The 21,492-nt window shown below is 50.9% G+C and overlaps 2 protein-coding genes across 9 annotated transcripts in view; one reads left to right on the top strand and one right to left on the bottom strand.

Moving 5' to 3' along the window:
* Positions 1-744: 744 nt before the first annotated feature.
* On the top strand, positions 745-12,889 carry ANKRD40 (ankyrin repeat domain 40). 4 transcript variants are annotated; one of them, XR_009348294.1, is made up of 6 exons: positions 755-945; positions 6,361-6,509; positions 6,887-7,369; positions 9,325-9,506; positions 10,471-10,751; positions 11,636-12,889. XR_009348294.1 is itself a non-coding variant. In XM_059150392.1 (5 exons), the coding sequence occupies exons 1-5, from the start codon at positions 812-814 to the stop codon at positions 10,615-10,617; spliced, it is 1,086 nt and encodes a 361-aa protein (XP_059006375.1). In that variant the 5' UTR covers positions 745-811; the 3' UTR covers positions 10,618-12,889. The 4 variants fall into 4 exon arrangements, 3 of the variants coding, with proteins under 3 accessions (XP_059006375.1, XP_059006376.1, XP_059006373.1); XM_059150392.1 differs by having other exon boundaries at positions 745-945; positions 9,325-9,497; positions 10,471-12,889; XM_059150393.1 differs by having other exon boundaries at positions 748-945; positions 9,325-9,428; positions 10,471-12,889.
* Positions 11,520-21,492, bottom strand: part of ABCC3 (ATP binding cassette subfamily C member 3) — a 48,082-nt gene continuing 38,109 nt past the window's right edge. For 4 of the 5 annotated variants that reach the window (XM_059150387.1, XM_059150385.1, XM_059150388.1 and 1 more), the window contains 5 exons: positions 21,290-21,436; positions 21,018-21,176; positions 20,235-20,401; positions 17,409-17,603; positions 14,332-14,952 (listed from right to left, as the gene is read on the bottom strand). In XM_059150387.1, coding sequence (XP_059006370.1) covers positions 14,844-14,952; positions 17,409-17,603; positions 20,235-20,401; positions 21,018-21,176; positions 21,290-21,436 — 777 coding nt within the window. In that variant the 3' untranslated portion in view covers positions 14,332-14,843. Of the gene's footprint in view, positions 13,515-14,331; positions 14,953-17,408; positions 17,604-20,234; positions 20,402-21,017; positions 21,177-21,289; positions 21,437-21,492 lie in introns of those variants that run through there. The other variant, XM_059150386.1, reaches the window with a different exon arrangement.

Below are 21,492 nucleotides of genomic sequence, written 5' to 3'. Positions count from 1 at the left end.
CATGGAGAGTAATTAATCATGATTTATAAGCGGTAATAAATTACAGTTTAGAGACTCCGGGCACAATATAAATATTTTCCCTGCAAGCCAAGTTAGAAGAAATCTCTGCCTAAAACGAGATAGAAAACAGCAACGATTGAAAGAAATAGTCGAACCGGATGGTCCCAAGCACTGTCGGGAGAAGAAAGAACAGCGTAATCTACGTCTGCAATTATGGGCCTATAATAGTAGGATCGTTTCAGCCCGTTTCCACGTCCTGCTGGGCAGGCGTTGGCTCAGATAAGGAAAAAGAGCCAAACAGACTTGGGGGGTGGCGGCGAAGAAACACCAATTATTTTTGATGCCTGGTAAACAGCCTGCGCCAGAGGATAAGGCTTTTCTGGCTCTCAGCTATGCTTTCTTCCCTTTCCATGTGTCTGTCCTCCTCCCCTGAAGCAGCGGGGCGGGGAGGTCTAAAAATAGCCCATGAATCACGGCGGGTAATGTTGTGCAGCGGTTACATAAACAGCCAGCCGGGCGCCCGGGCCGAGGGTAGGAACGGAAATTATCTGGGTCAGGGTTGTCACTCCGAATAGGGTCCCCCGCAGTCGGCCCGCGGGAGGCGCGGCCGGGGCGGAGGCTAGGGCCTGTGGCCTGCCGGGAGCAGCCCGGGGAGCTGCGGGCGGCGGCGGGCGGGAGCAGCAGCCCCGGGCCGGGCGCGAGCAGGGCGGGCGAGCCCCGCGCTCTCCCCATGGCGGGGAGCGGGCCGCGGCGGCGGCGGCGCTGACGGGCCCGGGGCGGGGCGGGCGGGGGCTTGGGCCCGAGGGGGAAGATGAGCGCTCTCCTAGAGCAGAAGGAGCAGCAGGAGAGGCTGCGGGAGGCCGCGGCCTTGGGGGACATTCGGGAGGTGCAGAAACTGGTGGAGAGCGGGGTGGATGTGAACTCCCAAAATGAGGTCAACGGCTGGTAAGTGGGGAGCGGGGGAGGCCTAGGTCCGAGCAGCTGGCCGGGGCCCGGGGCGCTGGGCGCTGGGCGGGCGACCGAGGCCCGGCGCTGCCCGCGGACGCCCATCAAGGCGTGGCTCGGCGCCGGGGCCTTTGAGGCCCGGCGCTTGCGAGGCCGGCCCGGGCCCCCCGACCTGCGCGGTGCGGTGGGGAGCGCGGCCTGCCCCAATCCACGCCCACGTGGTCCTCCCGGGGCAGCGCCCACCCAAGCCCTGCCCGCCCCTCCCCCCCGCCCCGCCGAGCCCCGCACCCCACCCGCGCTCCCCTGGCTGGCTGGGCCGGAACCCTGGCGGCCACGATTCCAATGATTCGCACGCTCCTATAGAGCTCACCCCGGTTCGAGTGTTGAATTATTTTGCCCTGGGAGTTTCTGGAGAACACACCTGTTCAGAGCAAAAACGCATAAGCAACCGAGCAAATACGAATCTTATAAATTAGCACGATTTCTTTTCCCAAGACCGGAAAAACAAAAGCAAAAACCCCCAGTCACTTGCATCACTATTCTGTGTCTCTGTTGTCTCACTGCACCAGTGGTTTGCTGCTGCCGACGGCTGCCTGTTGATGGAAGACTTACTCGTTTATCCCATGGAGTGTTTAGCTTTATTTAATGACAATCTTAAATACAGAATTGGAATCAAGACTCTAGATGGCTGCCTGTAGACTGAGTCCTTCCCAGTCTAAAAAGAGTGTCATTTTAGGATGTGCTGGTCAAATTTTTAGTGTTAAGTTCCCGAGTGTGGTGTCATTCTGTCCTCTTCACACTTAAATTTTAAATTTTTATTTGATCCAAGTATCGCTTAACCAGCCTGTTTCACTAGCTTAGAGTTAAAGTGAGCTTGGAAAGACTATTTTTTATTTTATTTTTTTAAGGCTTTATTTTTTTCTAAGATTTTATTTATATATGTCTGTATATATATATAAGATGGATTATATATATATATACAGACAGAGATCACAAGCAGGCTGAGAGAGAGGTGGGGAAGCAGGCTCCCCGCTGAGCAGAGAGCCCAATGCGGGGGGCTCAATCCCAGGACCCTGAGATCATGACCCCAGCCAAAGGCAGAGGCTTAACCCACTGAACCACCCAGGCACCTCAAGGCTTTGTTTTTTAAAGTGGAATCATACAGTTTGGAACTGAGAGGGATATTAGAGATGGGTGGTTGAGTCCAACCGCAGAAAATAACCTGCCCTAGGTCACACAGCTATTAATAAGATAGCAGGGACCACAACCATTGTCTCCCGACTCCCTCAAAGATACCTATCTCCTAAGGAGAACAGCCGGGATAGCTCACCAGAAGGCCAGGAAACATTAGCTATTTTCATTGTGTTTTGTTTTCTTCAAAAGTGTTTGCAAACAAGCCTGCTGTTCTGTGTGTACCTTTTCTGTGGCTCTGTGGTTCGTAAGCTGTGACTCACTGTTTTGGCAGTGGGAGGCAGTGTTGTGTAGAAGAAGGAGCCTGGTCTTTCCCGCAGGTTCTTCTCCCTTTCCTGCTTTAGCTAGTACAACCTTGCCTGAGTCCCTTCATTTTCCAGCTGTCTGAGAAGAGTGTTGTGACCACTGAAGGGGAGGAAGCATCGTAGGAATCACTAACATTTACTGAGTTTGTGACATAAACAAGGCTCTGAGAGCTTTGCCTCATTATCTCTTTCACAACTACTCAAGAACATAGATGTTACTCTCTCCATTTTACAGATGAGGAAACTGAGGCCCAGCACGATTAAGTAATTTCCCCCAAGGTCATGGAATTTACTAGAAAGGAAGCCAGCATCTGACTCCAGACCCTACTTTCCTCATCATGATGCCTGCCCCATAGGAGGTGCTCAGTATATGTAAATTTGAATTTGAGGAAGCTCCTCATCCATCCAGGAAGATGTCTGTTAGGCACCTCATGTTGGAGGTTCCAGGTTGCATTCCTGATCTCCCCTCCTCCCCCTACCATCCCAGCTCATCTTGGTGTCTGGGGTGCTCGGGCCAGAGCTCTCGGTGCCCTTCTCGCCTCCTGTCTTTCCCTCATATTCCACATCCGGCCAGTCGGCTAATTCTGCCAGCTTTACCTACAGCTGTGGTCAGAATTGGACCGCTTCTCACTAGCTCTACCTCTACACCTCTGGTACACAGTCACCATCATCCTGTTGCCCAGACTCTCGCGGCCGCCCCCCAACTCATTTCCTTGCGTCTACCCTTAATACCCTGCAGTCTTTTCTCAGCACAGCAGCCAGAGGGAGCGTAAAACGGAAGTTGTAAGTCGAATTGTTTCACTCTGCTCAGAACCCTCTCATGGCTGCCATCCCACTCTGAGTAAAAGCCTGCAGTCCTAGAGTTTCCGCCTCCTGTCTGCACTGTCCTCCCTCCTTACCTCTGTGCCTCATCTCTGAATTTGACCCTTGCTTCCCTCATTCTGCTCCCCTGCCTCCCAGCTTTTCCCAGAACACCGGCCTTGGCCCTGATTCAAGGCCTTTGTGTTTTTTCTTCCCTCTAAGTCGAAAATTCTTTTGTTCCCTCATCTCCTTTAGGTATCAGTGCAGATGTCACCTTGGTGAGCCTCTCCTCGGTGCTTGATTTAAAATGGCACCATGCCCCTCCCCTGCCTCTGGCACTCCCTAGTCCCTTCCTTTGTTTTATCGTCCCTCTAAAGCATAATTACCACCTAGGGTACTGTTCAGCTCCCTTATTTGCTGACTACCTCTGTTTCCTCTCCTGGAAAATGCGGGGAATGTTGGTAACAGCACTTAACTCAGGGGTTGTTCAGAGATGGAATGAGTTAATAGATGTGAAGCCTTTAGAACAGTGTCCTCCGTGTAAAAAGCATTATATCTGTGTTAACTGTTGTTTTCTTCTTATTAAGCAGTGTGCTGAGTAATGGGATATAAAGGTTACCCTCAAAAAACATAGCCTCTAGCATAAAAAAGCAGAATGGTAACTGCTTTCAATTTGTAGTTGCTCAATAACCACAATTTCAGCACCGATGAATGATGGCCAGTGCCTCTGGTCTGAAATACTTTCCCCGGACTAACCGGATAGTCTGACTGCAAATTTAAAGCCGAAAGAGTTGAAGTTCAGAGAGAGGGTTCCCACAGCAGTTGTAATTCAAGGGTGTGCATACCCCCTTGGCCTTAAGGAACAAGTATAATGGCTCCTGAAAAAGTTGAAAGTGCTCCCTGGTTGAGTTATGGCTGCCCAGAGCCACGCAAGTCTGGACTGTAAATGATCACTCAGGGCATGGGGTTGTGGGGAATCACGCCACATTGACTGAACCCCACTTTACATGGTGATGCTTTAGTTAGTTGGTTTTCCCAGAGGGTCTCAGACCCACTGGCAGTAAATTAGTTTCTTCAGTCTCAAGCTTGTCATGGACAAGTGATTTACTACCAGCAAGTGAGTAGTTTATTTCTAAAAGGGAATGTATTTTTCTCATCATGCTCCATTCATTTTTGAATGGTCGCTTATTATCATTATTCACTCTTCAAGCCTGTGCCAGAGATACACATGCACACACACACACACACACACACACTCACTCACTTAGCTGCAGTTTGCCCATGGTCAAGGATGTATTGGCTCCTTCCACTCGGAGCAGTGTCCACCTTGTTCTTGGTTCATGTGTTCAGTGGTGAAGTACCTGGTTGTCCAAGCAGACACTTTCTTGTCTTCATGAGCTTATATTTCAGATGCTGAGATCAAGCCTCTTCCCTTAATTCTCCCCAAATGGCAATCTTTTCTTCATAGAGTATATCTTAAAGGTACCCAGATAATCTAACTCTAATGAATAATAGTGCAGGATATCACTCTGAAATATCAGTGGAGTGGCTGGCTTTCAGTAAGTCAGAAATGTTTAGGAGGCCAGGGCAAATCAATGTCTCCCTGGAACCCAAGGAACTGTCTGGATAGTTAAACTTCCAGGTTAGTGACCTGCCCCTCACTACTGAACATATTGTTCTGTTCTTTACCATATTGGCTTATTTGGCTATAAACTCTGCAGATATTTACCTCTGTTCAATTAGAGAATTGGTGAGTGAGGACATTTCAGAACAGAGGGGAAAAGTATTTTCCTTTAATATCATTCAGCTTTTGGCAACTGGGGATGAATTTAGTAACTGAGTCCTTTCATTTCTGTTAAGATGGAATTTTTAACTGGCATGCTAATTATATTTCTATGCAGTGTTAATAGCCCTTCAGAGTATGCATAAACCCTTCCTATGTGTACAATAGTAAATAATTAGTTTTACTTAAATGAGTCTAATCTGTTAGAAGAGTTCGTTCTTTTTTCTTCTTTTTTAATCTTTAAAAAGATTTTATTTATTTATTTGATAGAGACAGATCACAATTAGGCAGAGAGGCGGGCACAGAGAGAGGGGGAAGCAGGCTCCCTGCTGAGCAGAGAGCCTGATGCTGGGCTTGATCCTGGGACCCTGACATCATGACCTGAGCTGAAGGCAGAGGCTTAACCCACTGAACCACCCAGGCACCCCAGAAGAGTTTGTTCTTCAAAATTTTGGTCGTTGATGTACATTTTTTAAATGCCGTAGGAATTAAAGTCTGAGTGCGGTGCTGTACGAGAGAACTAGAGAAGCCAACTTTTTCAGAAATGGAAATTTCAGAACCTTGTGTGTGTGTGTGTGTGTGTGTGTGTGTGAAGGAAAGAAAAGGAAAAGGAAAAGACTGAGCAACCGAGATTCGCCTGGGAATATCGACTGTAGCAATAATAATTTTAGCAGCAGAGCAAGCTGTAGATGATTATTAGCCTGATAATATTTATTTATTTATTTATTTATTTATTTATTTTAAAGATTTTATTTATTTATTTGACAGACAGAAATCACAAGTAGGCAGAGAGGCAGGCAGAGCAAGGGGAGGAAGCAGGCTCCCCGCTGAGCAGAGAGCCCGATGTGGGGCTCGATCTCAGAACCCTGAGATCATGACCTGAGCCGAAGGCAGAGGCTCAACCCCCTGAGCCACCCAGGTGCCCTAGCCTGATAATATTTAATCTTCATGGGTCATTTGGTGCATATGAAGCAAGTTGCCATTGTCCCTAAAAAGGAATGTGGCCCTATAAAAACATTGTAAAGAGACTGGGATAGTCTAATGAGCGTCACTGATGGAAGACCACTCAGCAGTACCATCAGGGTTCGCTGGCCAGCCAGCCTTGTGGAAGCCATTGACATGAAAGCTGCTAGGATAAATTGGTTTTTCCCAAGGGCCCAGAATGAAATTTAGAAATAAATTTCAAGCACCTGCTTTCTGGAAAGAAAAGTTGTTGTCAGCCTGGTTTCCTGGTTCTATCTGAACCAGGATATATTTCTTGACTAGCACATGTGATTTGAAATTCCGAGTCACCTCTCGCCTTTTAACTCACTCTTTTCCCTTTCCTTGGGACAGGACCTGTTTACACTGGGCATGTAAGCGCAATCACGGTCAGGTGGTCTCCTACTTACTACAATCAGGAGCTGACAAAGAGATTCTTACGACAAAAGGAGAAATGCCAGTACAATTGACATCAAGGAGAGAAATCAGGAAGATCATGGGAGGTGAGTCTGTGTTGGGGGCAACCTCTGATTTTGTCAAACTAATTTAAGACTCACAGTGGTGTTGGCCGCGATCCTGATGCCACTCAAACCACAAATCTGTTTTTAAAAGCAAAGGTAATATTACCGTGCCAAGATAGCAATTCCGTGTGGTTTCCAGACAAGTCGGTGCTACCGGGTTTTATTTTTTTAATCTGTAAAATTTAAGGTGATAAAAATGGCGATCATAAACCTGATGAAACGCTTTTTTTCTCTTCTGATTTGAAGAGGTGATAAACATTGAACAAAAGATGTCACATACTACTAGCTTTCCCAAGACATTCCTTCCCTGGTGATTTTTAAAGGGCTGTGTAAATGTTATGCATTTTCTTCTTTGTAAGTGGAAGAAGATGATGGTGCTGACAGCCTCCCGCAGCTGAAGAAGGAGTCAGAACTGCCCTTTGTTCCCAACTATTTGGCCAGCCCAGCCTTCCCTTTCATCTACACCCCTGCGGCAGAGGATCCAGGCCAGCTACAGAACGGGGGTCCCTCCACACCGCCAGCGTCGCCTGCTGCAGATGGCTCTCCTCCACTGCTCCCCACGGGGGAGCCTCCCCTGGCCGGGGCCTTTCCACGGGACCACACCTCTTTGGCACTGGTTCAGAACCGGGACGTGTCTGCCCCCTCTGCCATACTCAGAACACCAGAAAGCACAAAACCGGGTCCTGTCTGTCAGCCACCAGTGAGTCAGAGCCGCTCGCTGTTCTCTTCTGTCCCGTCCAAGCCACCAGTGTCTCTGGAGCCTCAAAATGGGACATATGCAGGCCCGACGCCAGCATTCCAGCCGTTCTTCTTCACGGGGGCATTTCCATTTAATATGCAAGGTAAGCCTGCGGCAGGAAGCAGCCATCGCTGCGGGCCAGCCCATGTCCAGAGGTCTAGTGATGCACTTCTCGGTTGGGGGCAGGAGGGTAGAAGGGGCGGTAGGGGGTGAGATTTATGTAGGTATTGAGAATCTAATCTCAGAGTTACAGAAATTTTGCAAGACTAGTTTAAGGAGCTCTCTTTACCCAGATTCACAAATTGTTTATCTTGAAATAGTTAAGTATGTATTTTCCAAGAACAAGGGTGGTCTCTTACATAAGCACCATCCAGTGATGGAGTTCAGGAAATGTAACCTTGCTACATTACCATTCGCTAATCCAGGCCGTATTCAGATGTTGTTGGTTATCTCCACGGTGCCCTCTGGCGACTTTGCGCTCCCCCTCCACCTCTGCCCCCTGCCCCCTGCCCCCTACCCGGAGTCACCCATTGCATTTAGTTATACTGTTGCTCCATTTTCCTTTCATTTAGAAGGTTCCTCAGCCTTTCTCTGTCATTTTGGCCCTCAGTATTTTTGAAAAATCCAGGCCCAGTATTGTGTAATATGATCCCCTATCATCTTTCTCTACATACTAGTCGCTATTCTACCGCAAAGAAGGACCTTCCCTTCACCTCCATATTTTATATCAGTATGAACTCGTAGTTTCTTTACATTAGGTTATAATTCATTACTAGCATTGTCTTGATGTTCAAATTACACCAAATCTGTCCAGAGGGAGCCCCTTTAAGCCAGTTCTTGTGTTGCGTGGACATGTCCCATCATTCTTAGAGTGTGTCCTTTCTGGTGTGGCAAGAAGGTCCAGGCTTCCAGTGTAGCTTTCCCCACCCCAGCCCCAGAGGCAGCTGTTTCTCCAAGGAACCCTGGTTCCTTCTGGCGGAGAGTGGTGTTCAGACATGAGGCTGTGCACACTGGGTGTACTTAGACTCCAGCTGTGTCATGCCTTCTAGTCTACGCGGAGAAAAGAGCTAGGAAAGAAGTATATTCAGGTGCTGATAGGCGTGGCCTAGGGCTGCCATGAGGGATTCATACGTAAAGAGCAAAGTAGAACCCACAGACCCATGTAGGTGCTTGGCGTGGGCCATCTTGGCAGCCAGGCTCAGAATTTAGGGACGGAGGGCTTAGATCCCAGACCCTTGAATAATAGCGCTTATTCACTCCCAAAGTCCAGATTCTTTCATGCTGAGGTATACTGCATTCAGATCACAGTCAGACTGTCTTTCTTTCTTTTTTTTTTTTTTTTAAAGATTTTATTTATTTATTTGATAGACAGAGATCACAAGTAGGCAGAGAGGCACGCAGAAAGAGAGACAGGAAGCGAAGCAGGTTCCCCGCCAAGCAAAGACCTGGATGCAGGGCTAGATCCCAGGACCCTGGGATCATGACCTGAGCTGAAGGCAGAGGCTTTAACCCACTGAGCCACCCAGGCACCCCAGACGGTCTTTCTTATTAGTAGCTTATCTTTCCGCTGTCTTACTGTGTTTGTTGCAAGGAATGTCATCATTCAGAGATAGCTTTATATCCACAGGTATTAAGTCCTTTTAGAGTCACTCCTCTCCCATACCCTGCCTGTGCCTTCCTTTCAGCTCTCTTCCCCTGCCCTGCTCCTGTGTGGTTTGATACCCGAAGCCATCTGGACACATTCACCTCCTGTGCTCCAGCAGCAAAAGTAAATTGTCCTTCTGCACACTGGATGGTTGTCTCCCCCCGCAACGCTCCCCTCTTTTGCTCTGTGAACTGCAGTTTTCCACGTAGGGCAGGCAGCGCAGGAGAGTGGCGGAGGAGCCGGAAGTGGGGCTGAGTTGACCCTGCCAGCGGGGCTGGCTTCTCTCACAGGGTGGTGCAGGCCTTTGGCACGGGACGTGGTTATGTAGAACCGTCTTCTAGGGAAGATCTTAAATTACATGGGCTGATGGTGCAGGCCTCCTCCGTGAACATTTCTCTCTCTCTTTTTTTTAGAGCTGGTACTCAAGGTGAGGATTCAGAACCCATCTCTTCGAGAAAATGATTTCATTGAAATTGAACTGGACCGACAGGAGCTCACCTATCAAGAATTGCTCAGAGTGAGTTGCTGTGAGCTGGGTGTTAATCCAGATCAGGTGGAGAAGATCAGAAAGTTACCCAATACTCTGGTAAGAAAGGTAAGGAAGGTCTGTTAAGCACGAGTGGTTGGTGGCTTTTTGCATTTGGAAAATACCCAGCTTCCTCCTTGGCTGTGTGAATCATAGTTGAGAACTGAAAAGAGACTAGACAAGGAGCAAAGGGTGGTTTTCCAGCCGCTGTCATTGAGCTTTCTTTCCCTCTACTGCGTCTACAGAGATGTGACGTTTTTGAAAGTTGTAGCATACCAGAGAGAATGTTCTGAATTACAATTCCCATGTACCTATTTTTGGTTGGTTGTGGAGTGATAGGTGAGGGTCACTGTACTGCACTATCAGATACGGCCTGTGTTAAGAACCAGGTTAGATGATAACACAAATCCACATGGACACATGTGTGGTCCTCCCAGCACCCATGGCGTCTCAGGGCACCTGGGGAGAACAGATCTGAATGGCCTCTCGCTTCAGGGGGTGCTCATCCTGGAGCAGCTGCTGGTAAGGACTTCCGCCTCCACGCCAACCCAGCTCATACCCCCAGGTTCTCTCCTGCACTGGCCCCCACAGCCTGCCACTGGGATCTTCCTCTTCTCCTCCCTCTCCTCCTTCTCCTCCCACTCCTCCTTCTCCTCTTCCTTCTCTTCTTTCTCTTCCTCCTCCTCTTCCTCCTCCTCCTCCTCATCTTCCTCCTCCTCCTCCCACTTTTCTTGCCGAGCCTCCTCCCCCTCTTCTTCTTCTTTCTCTTCCTCCTCCTCTTCTATTCCTCTTCTGGACCCTCTTCCACTTCTTTTCTCGACCCTCCTCCTCCTCCTCCCCTTCTTCTCCTCCTCCCCCTGCTTCTCCCCCTCCTCCTTTTCTCCCTGGCTTGAAAATGAGCGGAGAGCCCAGCTAGCTCAGTCGGTAGAGCATGAGACTCTTAAAAGGAGCTGAGATACTGGTATTGACACAACACACCAAACATATAGAGACAAGTGACTGCTCTTAACATGCCCAACCTATTTTGTTTTAGGATAAAGACGTTGCTCGGCTCCAAGACTTCCAGGAGCTGGAACTGGTTCTAATGATAAGTGAGAACAATTTTCTGTTCAGAAATGCTGCATCTACACTGACTGAAAGACCTTGCTACAACAGGAGAGCTTCCAAACTGACTTACTAATGCAGCAGGGACTTTCCTCGCTGAGTATTGTGACAGTGCGCATCCCCTCTGGGCCAAGGACCAGCCATAGATGGAAATGCCTTGGGCGCCACTAACATCGTTAGTGTAGCATACACTAACATCGTTCTGCCAAGGTAGGAGGCCCCGACCCCCCCAGCAGCGGTGCCACTCTTCCAAGCCTCTTGGTGCACAATAAACCTATTGCTTGAAGCTGTGAACAGCGGAGAAGTGGCCTGGAGAGGCAGCAGCCGGCAGTCCTGAGTCCCGAAACACAGTTTTGTGTGCCCCGTGGCAGTGAGCTGTCCACGCAGATGCTGAGAGAGCGCGGAGCCTCTCTCGCAGGGGCGCCTGCAGGGTGGACATGCTCTCTTGGTGTCGCCTCCTCCCGCCTCTTCGCAAGGAGGAGCTGGCCACAGAGGAAACTGGGGAAAGCACAGGTACTGGGCAAAAGAATTTTAGTGTGACTAGTGGCTGTGAGGTTTCACATACCCTACTTATAAATGTTACTCAGGTTCAAAGTCTTTAAGAATTCAGTTTCCTAGTTGTAAGTATGCTGTTAACCAAAAGAGCTGCCCCTCCCCCGCCCCTCCTTTGTGAGCCCTCAAGACTGCTTCCCCATCTCTAGGCCGCCATTGCCTGGACCGCCCTTGCTGCATTAACTCTGTGGCCGCTAGAGGGCTCTCTGATGCTTTCCAAAAAAGCGACTACTTTTTTTTTCCCCCCTCACCCCTTTTCAATCTCTAAAGCGGTTCCTGTCCTCTGCGTGTTTAATTGCACCTGTCTGAGAAGAGCACAAACATGGCCGGCCCGTGTTCTCCACTTCCATTTCCCACTAGAAACGAAAAAGCAATTTTTGAAACTGAATCTGTTGCTATTTTAAAGGCTACTGTGGGAAACTGAGCTAAAGGAGATAGCATCTTTATTTTTGTATCAAAGATAAAGGTTATTTTGAAATTATTAGGATTTTTACACAACTCTGAAACCTGTTGCTTTTTGTAAACAAATTGTTTGCTCTTAGGGCTCCCCTACTACCACCACCAGTCCACTTAACAGAGCCAGTCGAGAGCTTCCTGGGCTTTGTTCTGGAAGACACCTGATTAAACTCTGGAACATGGCATCCGAATGTTTTTTTAAAGAGCGCATTCAAGAATTCTTTTCCTCTCCTTCAGTGTCATTAATGGTAAAAGAGCCACTGTCTTGTTGAGACAAACAGCTTAACTTTAGAAGCAAGAACGAGCACACTTGGACAAGCAGGAGGGCAGGGGTTCGAAGCCAGCTGAAGAGCATCCCTGCTGTCTTAAGAAGCTTTTTCCCCATAGTGCCTATAGTTTCCAAAGAAACTGAACTTCCTGTGTTAATTTTATTGGAACACTGCGACTAATTGAGCGAGAACATGCAGAAGATGTCAACGGAAGAGAATGTTGTGCTAAGCGAATGGCCTCCCGCTGCTGCCTCAGGGCCGAGCTGAGGCCGAGGTGTTTTCAAGGCCAGCTTCATGGAGTCACTGTGTCCGGTGACTTACCCGTATTCCACTAGTTACTGATGTGACTTAATCACCCTTGTACAGTGTTTGCATCACTGAGTAAAGGTTACTTACTATCCCTTCTCTGAAGTGCTTTAAAGAAGAAACCTCCCTTGTGTTTCAACCAATCAGAAGCTAGTTTACCTAGACCTACTAACCTTTTTTCCTTCCTGTTGGGAGAAGTTACAATTTACTGATAACACGAAGGCTAGTTCTGTCGGAGGAAATAATCCAGTATTAATTTATGTCTAAATCACTGGGGTAAAAACTCTTCTAGCCATCTAGATCAGTTAGAGACTCAGAGGCAGTGGAGGTCCCTGGCCCGGAGGTGGCCCCTACGGAGGAGTCTGTCCAGGGGCATTTCCCCTGAAACAGAGGTGAGAGTGAGGGAGGGGCTTGGCATCTCAGGGGAGGGCTTAGCTCTCCCCTGGCCTCCCTTCTCCTTCATCAAGTCTCCTGTAGTCAGCTGACTCCTGCGCCTGGCGGTGGGCTGAGACTGCACAGTTGATGGTAGGTGAGTTTAAAGTCTTAATCTATGCATTCAGAGAAATATTTTTATATGCTTTGTGTAATTTATAACAAGGACTTTTTTTTTTTTTAGCTTTGTTAACTGTGAATTCACCCCTCCTCCACCGCATATTTAAAGCATGTGTTCACACTATGTGTAAACATTCACGGAAAACTTTTTTCTTTGTGCATTGCCGACTGTTCAAACATAACAAGTATTATTAAAATCAAATATTAACGGACTGAGCCCATCTTCTTTCATTTCGGCCTCCTAAACAGCATGGCACTTCTCAGCCCAGGGGGTTCAAATTCCTGGACAGCGTTCCCTCCACCTGAGCCGCCTCCCTCCCTCCCGCGGCTGCCGTGGTGCTCGTGGCCTGTCGGTGGCAGCTGGAGATGGGTGTTTTGTATAGCGCCCTTCCTCCCAGTTCACAGCAGTGAGCTTCATTTCCCCGGAGTGGCTGAGCTAGATAGATGGAGGTCATCCTCTGTTAACTACAGGTTTTGATTATGCTATTTACTTTATACAACTGAGCCTCTCCTCTGGGCTGTCAGCACCTGTCAGGACCTCCGTGAGCTCAGAAGCAAACTCCCAAGGCAGGAGAGGAAATACAGCCTTACACCTTCAGGGCCTCCGCGGAGCCTGCTGTCCGAATGAATCCGCGTTCCTGTTGGTCTAGGGCGGCTGGAGCCTCACAAAGCAGACGTCATGCCAAATTGGCCTAATAAATCCAGGAACACAGCAGAGACCTTTTCTTAGCACCAAGGAGAGGCGGAATAATTCGGGCATTGGTGCTTTCATACTCGCTTTATCACAAGGATGGAAGTCTTCTTCCGTACGCTCATAAACATCCTGGGCAGAAACAGGCTGCCAAAAAAAATGTGATTAACCTTTAACAAATGGTCCCGCAGCACAGGCCAACCCAAAAGGTAGAGGAGAACCAGATCAAAGGAGCCATCTCTGCGCCTACCGCAAACCATTTAGGGAAGAAAGATAAACCGTCACCTCCAACCAGTCCCATCAGACAGCAGAAAGGTCAAAGGAGTGAGAGAGTCACAGAAAACTCTAAGGTAACAAAGAAGAGAGATCCATTCCAAATAGAAGGCCTTATGCCAGATGGACTCTGACCTGCAGAAAATGAGTCCACTGTTGGCTTGCTCGGACCAAATTTAATTTACCCCCTCAAGATGTATTTACCAGGCTGGGATTGGCGGGGGCAGTGGGGTGTGTGTGTGTGATGCGGCCCCCAGGCTGCTATTTGCTCCCATATTCAGCTTTGGCCAGACAGAGGAAGAGGAGTGGCTTGGAGGCCTCGCTGCTTATGGGGACCTGTCTGGAACATTCTAAAGGAGCAAGGAAATGAAGCCCCATGCCCATTTCAGCCCCTAGAGGAACAGGCTTGGAGGTCTGAGGGATGACATAAACGTGAAGGTGTTCACAGCAGCCTTCCCAGGAGGCCTTGGGTCAGATTTCAGGGGCTTTCATTCTTGCCTTTTTACAGTATCTGCACAGCCGAGCAGGAATTCCTGGCAATTACCCCATAAATTTTGGCTGTGAAGACGATATATCTAGCCATGTGAATATATGTAAAGTCTACCTCTACCACCTCTCCCCCTACCTCCCCCAAAGGTCCTAAGTCCCAAACCTTGTGAACAGGCAGAGGAAGGCAGCGTTGGGGCATACGTATTGTTGACCACGTAGCTTTATTTTGTCAGTGCCCCGGTTTTAATGGATTCAGGCCAGCACCCCAGAGTACAGGACTCTGTTCCTGAGGACGGCCTGACCCGGCAGTCTGGTGTTCCAGAAGGAAAAAGCTTTACTTAAAAGAAAAAAAAAAAAAAAACAAAAAAAAAAAACCAAACTACTTCAGAGTAGAAAATATGAAAAATCATACAGAGTAGAGAGGTCATTCCATGAGATGATTGAGAACAGCACAGCGTGGAAATAACACCAGGATGGGAATCAGGAGACCGGGGCACCCATCTGGGCTCTGCCTTCAGCCAGCTGTGACCTCAGGCATGTCAGTCACCTCTAGGGCCCTGCTTTCTGCATTTAAAGCATTAAGCACAATTATTCTGGGAGGCACCCAACAGGGCAAAACTCCCAATGGATGCCCCCAGCCTCTGCTATCGAGTCCATCCTGCAGACGTACTTGGAAAACCAGGAATAGCCAGGAGGAGGTCCCGGGAATGTATTCTAAGCAAGTCCAGCATCTCTGGCCATCCCATAGAAGATGCCTCTGGCTGCAATGAGGTTGGCCGGAGAGTCAAATTCTGCTATCGTCCCTTTGTCGAGGACCAGGACCCTAGCCAAAGAGAAGAAGTGGTCAGGGCTCCATCAGCCTAGGCCTGGCCGTCCAATCCACCCCACCCCATCCGGGGACCACCCAGGCCCTGCAGGGACAGGCCAAGCCTCCTGCTTCGGGCAACCCACCCAAAACAGCCGCGAAGCCACACGTGCACGTTTGCAGGGCTGGTTATTTTAGCCTCTCCCTTTGCTCTCCTGGCAGATGAGGTGGTTTCTGGGATCAAACACAAGGTTGCTATTCATCTCTGCTAGTCGGGGCTCCGAAAAGCTTCCTTAATGAGCCCTTCCCTCACCGGGGTCGCAGGACCATGCTCAGGGAGCCACGGGCCTGTGTGCTAGCCCCTGTGCAGTTCCATCTGCTTTGTGCCAAGTCACAAAGGCACACGGCAGGGGACCAGGCTGTGCTGAGGCCTGACCCTGGAATCTGGGACTTTGGCTGCAAATCTGGTTGCTGCTGATGGGTGGATCTATACGCGTGTGCGTGCGCGCGTGCATACACACACACACACACACACAAAGAGTCAGGCCTGGGCCTGGGATTCCAATCCCCTGCCAAGGAACCACAGGGTGCACCTGGGGCAGGATCAGCAGCCTGGCTCCCAGGGAGAGGCAGGTGCAGAAAGGGTTCTCTTGAGCCCTAGGGAGATGCCCCTCGATGGGAGGGGATGGCCATACTCTGCTTCCTTAACTACAGGGCTCCTGGAAACTTGTTCTGGGAGGAATGTGTCTGAGCACATCTCTGCCTGGCCACTGCCTGAACTAGAGCCTGCAGACTGCCCTTCCCTCTTCAGTGGTTTCTCACTGTTCTTAGGGTGAGGACGGATGGCTCTACCACAGTTCCTGAAGTGGGGCCTAGTGGGGCCTGTCCCTCTCACCTCCTCTGTTTGGTTCTACTGCCCCCTTCACCGTGTATGCTCCAGCCTCACGTGCCTTCCTACCCCAGGGCCTTTGCATGTGTTGCATCCTTTGCCTGACATTTGTGTCCATACCCCATTTCACCCACTCCCCAACTCTTACTCATCCTTTAGGGCCTGGCGGACACTTTCTCTTCTTACGAGAGGTAGTGTTCTGGCTGCCCTAGCAGACTGGCTTCCTCCCTTCTACACACACGGACCCTTACTTCCTTCCTCCAAGCTCTAGTTATACATTCAATAGCATGATTGTCAGATTCATTTCCATCGGTCCCAACAGAATGAATAGATTCTCTCAGCCCCTCCTTGTCCCTTGTCTGGACCCAGGGCCTAGGACCTCCTGTCTACCCTTTCCTCTCTCAGTGGGGTACTGGATGAGAGTGGGGGAGGGATGGAACAGACGGATGGCAGCATCGGGCATTCTCAGCTTGGTTCTCAAGCCCCTGAGGGCTGTGTGGGGACACATCTGAGACAGGGACAAGGTCTGCCCCATCGTCCAGCCTGTGGCATCTTCCCATGTCCCCCTGCTGTGGGGGTTTATGTTGTGAATGGACGCCTGTGGCTGTGCTCCCCCCACATTCCTTCAACACAGACTGGCTGCAGCTTCCTCCCTTTCATCCCCCCCGAGCTCCCACGTCTCCGAGGCGGCCAGTCTGCCAGGCCAGCGCCAGGTCACTTTCCTAACACTTCTGGCCCTCAGCCCCTCGTGCTGTCCTCCAACAGTGAACCTTAGCACTGGACACAATGAGGGAATAGATTTTCCTTTCCCAGGTTTTTCTTTTGGCTGAGCGGCTGCCTCTCCAGGGAAGGCGTAAGATCTAGAGGGCAAGAACCCGTTCCTAATCCTTAGATGCCCTGGTGCCAGGGAGGGTTAAAGAAAGGGGGAAAGGGGTTCATTAACTCCCTACAACAACCCCGAGATAGAGAGAGAGAGAGAGATTGGTTTGGCCCCTTGGCCAAGGTCACAGGGGCCCAGCAGCTGCAGGGGCTGGAACTCAGCCTCCCCCGCCCCCTCCCCGAGCTCTCACCACAGTGCGTTTGCCTCTCACAGTGCTGTCAGGTCCAGCCCCCCAAGGCAGGGACCTGAGCATCATGAACTTCTTTCAGTGGCTTCCTCATCTCTATCCCCCACTCAGATTGCGGGAGTGAGGTACGAACGAGGGGTGTGGGCCCTAAACCCTGGGGCCCAGGGAGTGAGAGTGCGGTCAGGAATGAGCCAGCCCCGCCTCACGGCATTCACAGAAGGCTGGAGGGAGGTGGCCTGGGTACAATTTGGAATGCCTAGGGAGCCCCAGTGTGCTCCTTCCTTGCACGCTGGGAAACTGAAAGTGTCCTGTCTCAGAAAATGTCCCTGGGCCCCCAAGTGCTGATGACTCCACTCTGTCCCACCCCTTACCCATAACTTGGGAAGCCCTGCCTTTCCCCCACTCCTGGGCCCTAGACAATCCCATGAGCTCTCCTGTGTCCAGACCACCTTCATCTGCCTTCCCAGTGGACACATGACTCCACCAGACTCCCCTCCGGCTGGGTTCTGGTGTCCCACCTGGTGTAGTCCATGATGGTGTTGAGCCGGTGGGCGATGGTCAGCACCGTGCAGCTCTCAAACTGGGTGCGGATGATGGCCTGGATGAAGTCGTCCGTCTCTAGGTCGATGGCTGCCGTGGCCTCGTCTAAGACCAGGATTCGGCTCTTGCGGAGCAGGGCTCGGGCCAGGCACACAAGCTGGCGCTGGCCCACACTAGCAACAGAGAAGGCAGGGGTCTTGAGCCCGACGCCCCCACCTGCCTCCACCCCACCCAGGCCTCGATCCCTGAACTGCTTCCATCTCTATTCCTTCCCAATGGCCCAGGACCTGCTTTCTGTCTAAGCTCTCCCATTCCTGCCTCAGCCCAGTCCTCCTGGAACATGGAGTCATCGGGGTCTGGACCCCACAAGGATGATGAGGGGTCTGGGGTAGAGCCAGTGCTCGACAATGTTGTGAAGTCCAGTCTGTCTCTGGAACCCTCGGCCTCCTCTCTCTGTGCCTTTCTCCCGTGTCCTTGCTCCTCAGCTAGTTCCAAGATCTTTCTTTGCTTTTTAACTCTATCAGTCATTCACACTCTAGACAGAATACACTGAAATGGCACTTCCTGGATATGTGCACATCATGCTATCTTGCTGAGCTTAATGTCACAAAATTCAGACCTTCATCTCCCAGCCCCATGGGGGAATGCAGGCCAGGGCTCTGTTGTGGGAACAGGAAGGTGCAGGGGAGGACATGGGGACTCCTGGGTCTGGTCACTGGGGAGATGGAGGAGGGGAGGGATGCATACCTTCCACCTTTTGCCTTGGAAGCCAGAGCCAGCGAACAAAGCAAGGCTGTGTTCCCAACCACAGAGGCACACCCAAGGACAAATACCGCAGCCTTTCCCAAAGGGGTGAGTCACCACAGCACAAGTGAAGGCCAGGCTCTCTCCCTGGCCCATTCCCGCAGCTAATGAAGGTTCTGGCAGCGGAGGGAGCCTCTAGCTAGAACTCAGGGCTGATTTATGGTAGGACTGGCATAGGATGCAGGTTATGCTTATTAAAGTGGCTCCAAGGGGTGCCTGGGTGGCTCAGTTATTAAGCATCTACCTTCGGCTCAGGTCATGATCCTGGGGTCCTGGGATTGAGCCCCACATTAGACTCCCTGCTGAGCAGGGAGCCTGCTTCTCCCTCTCCCACTCCCCCTGCTTGTGTTCCCTCTGTCACTGTGTCTCTCTCTGTTAAATAAATAAATAAAGTCTTAAAAAAAAAATTATTAAAGTGGCTCCAAGCTCAGGGAGGGAGGAGGGGAGCCGACCCAGCTCAGACCCTGGCCTCTATGGCAATGGAGGAAATGTTCTCCGAGAAGTGTGGCTAGCAAGTAGGGGTAGGAAAATGGAGTAAAACCCGCTGTGGAGTGCAGGACTGCCTAAGTTAGTGGGGGATGGTGGCAGTTTGGCGGGCCTCCCACCCAAGTCTGTGATGCAGCGATGAAGGATTTAGGGCAAAACCCCCTGCTCCCCTGAGCCCCTGCCCCTCCCTCCGCCAGCTGAGCAGCTTTGGACAATACTTTTATATTTTGGAGCCTCATTTCTGGCCCACAGGACTGCAGCAAAGATTAAACAAGATCGTGGATACCAAAGTGCTTTGAACACTATAAAGTGCTGAGCCAATGTAAAGGTTTTGTTTTTGTTTCTGAGGTCTGGAGAGAGTCCATGGGTGTGGACCGGGCAGAATAATACAAATATGAATAAGAATAGCTAAATACTGCAGGATCCCGTCCAGGCCAAGCGCTCTCTATTTCATCACAATGACCTAAAGACTGTCCTGTCCAAATGCTAGTCACTGGCCACATGTGGCTACTAAACACTTGAAATATGGCTAGTCTAAATCAGGAAGTACCGTAAATGTGAAAATACACACGGGACTTCAAGCTTAGTATGAAAAAACCTGCAAAATATCTCTAATAATTTTTGTATCAACTACTTGTAGTAATAATACTATCTCAGGTATATTGGGATAAATAAAATATACTATTCAAGTTTATTTCACCTGTTTCTTTTTCTTTTTTTAATGTGGCTACTGGAAAAAACTTTAATTACACACATGTGGCTCCTGTTGTATTTTTAGTGGGCAGCATGGTGCAAAGAGGTAGAGGACTGTTATTGCTCCCATTTTAAAGTGAAGGCAGAGATAGAACAGAGAGGTTAAGCAACTTGCCCCAAGTCACACAGCTAACACAGGTAGCAGAATCTCAAGCACTTAGACTTAGTAAGAAGTGACTTCTGGGCCTCCCCGTTGCACAGCCGAGTGGCTGGGGATATAACATGGGGGCTATAAGAAAGCAAAGAAGGGCCTGGAGCAGGGCTTGGGCCAGGCACATGAACTGGAGTGCTCTGCTCAGTCCTAAGCTACAGAGGAGACTGCAGTACCATCTTGGGAAATATCTGTGATCTCCCTAATGCACAGTAGACTTCCTCTTACCTGATCCACAGGCTTAGTACTGATCCCCCACCCCAGGCCAAGCGCAGCACTGACAACCTCACAGGACAGGATGGAATTGGGCTTTGGAATCTCCCCGAGGGCTCAAATCCCAGGCAGGCCTTCTCCCAGCTAGGTGACTTTGGCTCTGCCTCAGTTTCTTCATCTGCAAAGTAGGGCCATCACCACATCTGGGGCTTGTGCGAGGAGTCAGTGTGACAGTGCACCACGCCTGGCACACAGTGTATGTTCAGTATTTAACGACGTGCCCTGAGCACACCCAGGCTGAGATGGGAGTTTGGAGGCCCGGACTCTGTGTCATCTGAGGCCAGATCATCCGGCTCCTCAAGGTGCTGTTCCTAACCCACCCAATCCCAGCCATTACCTGAGATTCTCCCCTCCCTCAGAGCACTGGAATTCCAGGCCTGCCGGCTGGGAGCTCACAAAGCTGTGTAGGTGGGACAGCTCCAAGGCTCGCCATATATCTTCCTCCGAGTAATGCCCAAAGGGGTCCAGGTTCGTACGCAGGGATGCGGAGAACAGGATGGGGTCCTGGGAACAGGACAAGTCCTCAGAGGAGGGCAACTCAGGCCCCATGAGGAGCCATGGGCCCCAGGGCCAGGGAGAAAGCTGGGGATTAGGTAGCAGCACTCCCATTCTGCCCCCGGCCCACCAGGCGGGAGGCCATGGGCTGATACATGCCTGTGGGGAAGTGATAAACCTCGGCTTTGCCAATCACGAAGTCCTCCACCAAAGAAGAAAGCGGAGCCACTAATCTGACTCCAAAGTGCCCAGTCAGCAGGGAAGGAAAAAAAAAAAAAAAAAAAAAAGCCTTCCAGAAGAGCCAGAAAGAGTGATATGTGATTCCGAGCCGCAGAACAGGGAGACCAGGGCAGAGCCTCTCAGAGGGTGAGGTGCTTGAAGGGTCCTGCGATCCTGGTCTCACCTGGCGGCCCAGGGGGTTAGAGGGCAGAGGCAGACTGGCCCAGGACGCGCTGGACCCTTTTGGATCCATGACAGGGCGCCACTCTGTGGCTCCACACCTGCTGGAGGTCAGGGGTCCCAGGCTTGGACCCCAAGCTACAGAGCAGAGTGGGGCCTGTCCCCCCCCACGCACCCCCCCACCCCTAGGACTGTGGGTCAACCTCGGTCTATAACAGGCTCGGACCTGGGGAATGATGGTCAGCTGAGAGCGGAGGTCGTGGAGGCCGATGTCTGCCACGTTGAGGTCGTCGATGCGGATTTCACCCTCCGCCGCCTCCAGGATGCGGAACAGGCACAGGGTCATGGATGATTTGCCCGCCCCCGTGCGGCCCACGATCCCCACCTGGAGGGAGTGAGCGAGGCCGTCAGGGGGTGGGGAGGAGTCTGCGGGGGCATCACACCTGCTCACCCATAGGTTCCGACCACGTGCCACGCACACCCCCCGCCCTTGCGCACCTTCTCGCCACCGCGCACGCGCAGACTCAGGTTCTTCAGCACCAGCTCCAGGCCAGGCCGGTAGCGCACGGAGTAATTGCGGAACTCCACCTCGCCTTTCAGGGGCCAGCCTGCGGGAGGACGGCTGCCCTCCACCACCCAGGGGGCCTGGCCGGGAGGGGAAAATGGGTCTGCATTAGGGTGGCCCCTTCTCCCCAGCCTGG

The sequence above is a fragment of the Mustela lutreola genome, chromosome 15 (genome assembly GCF_030435805.1).
Source record: "Mustela lutreola isolate mMusLut2 chromosome 15, mMusLut2.pri, whole genome shotgun sequence".
In the NCBI taxonomy this organism is placed as follows: domain Eukaryota; kingdom Metazoa; phylum Chordata; class Mammalia; order Carnivora; family Mustelidae; genus Mustela; species Mustela lutreola.
The sequence above is the reverse complement of the archived record's forward strand: the minus strand, read 5'-3'. Positions and strand labels throughout refer to the sequence as shown.

What these genes read in the sequence shown, in the direction of transcription:
- ANKRD40 (XM_059150390.1), top strand. Translation starts at nt 812, where the DNA reads ATGAGCGCTCTCCTAGAGCAGAAGGAGCAGCAGGAGAGGCTGCGGGAG. An exon ending in CAAAATGAGGTCAACGGCTG is followed by an intron (nt 946 to 6,360) that starts GTAAGTGGGGAG and finishes TCCTTGGGACAG; the next exon opens with GACCTGTTTACACTGGGCAT. An exon ending in AATCAGGAAGATCATGGGAG is followed by an intron (nt 6,510 to 6,886) that starts GTGAGTCTGTGT and finishes CTTCTTTGTAAG; the next exon opens with TGGAAGAAGATGATGGTGCT.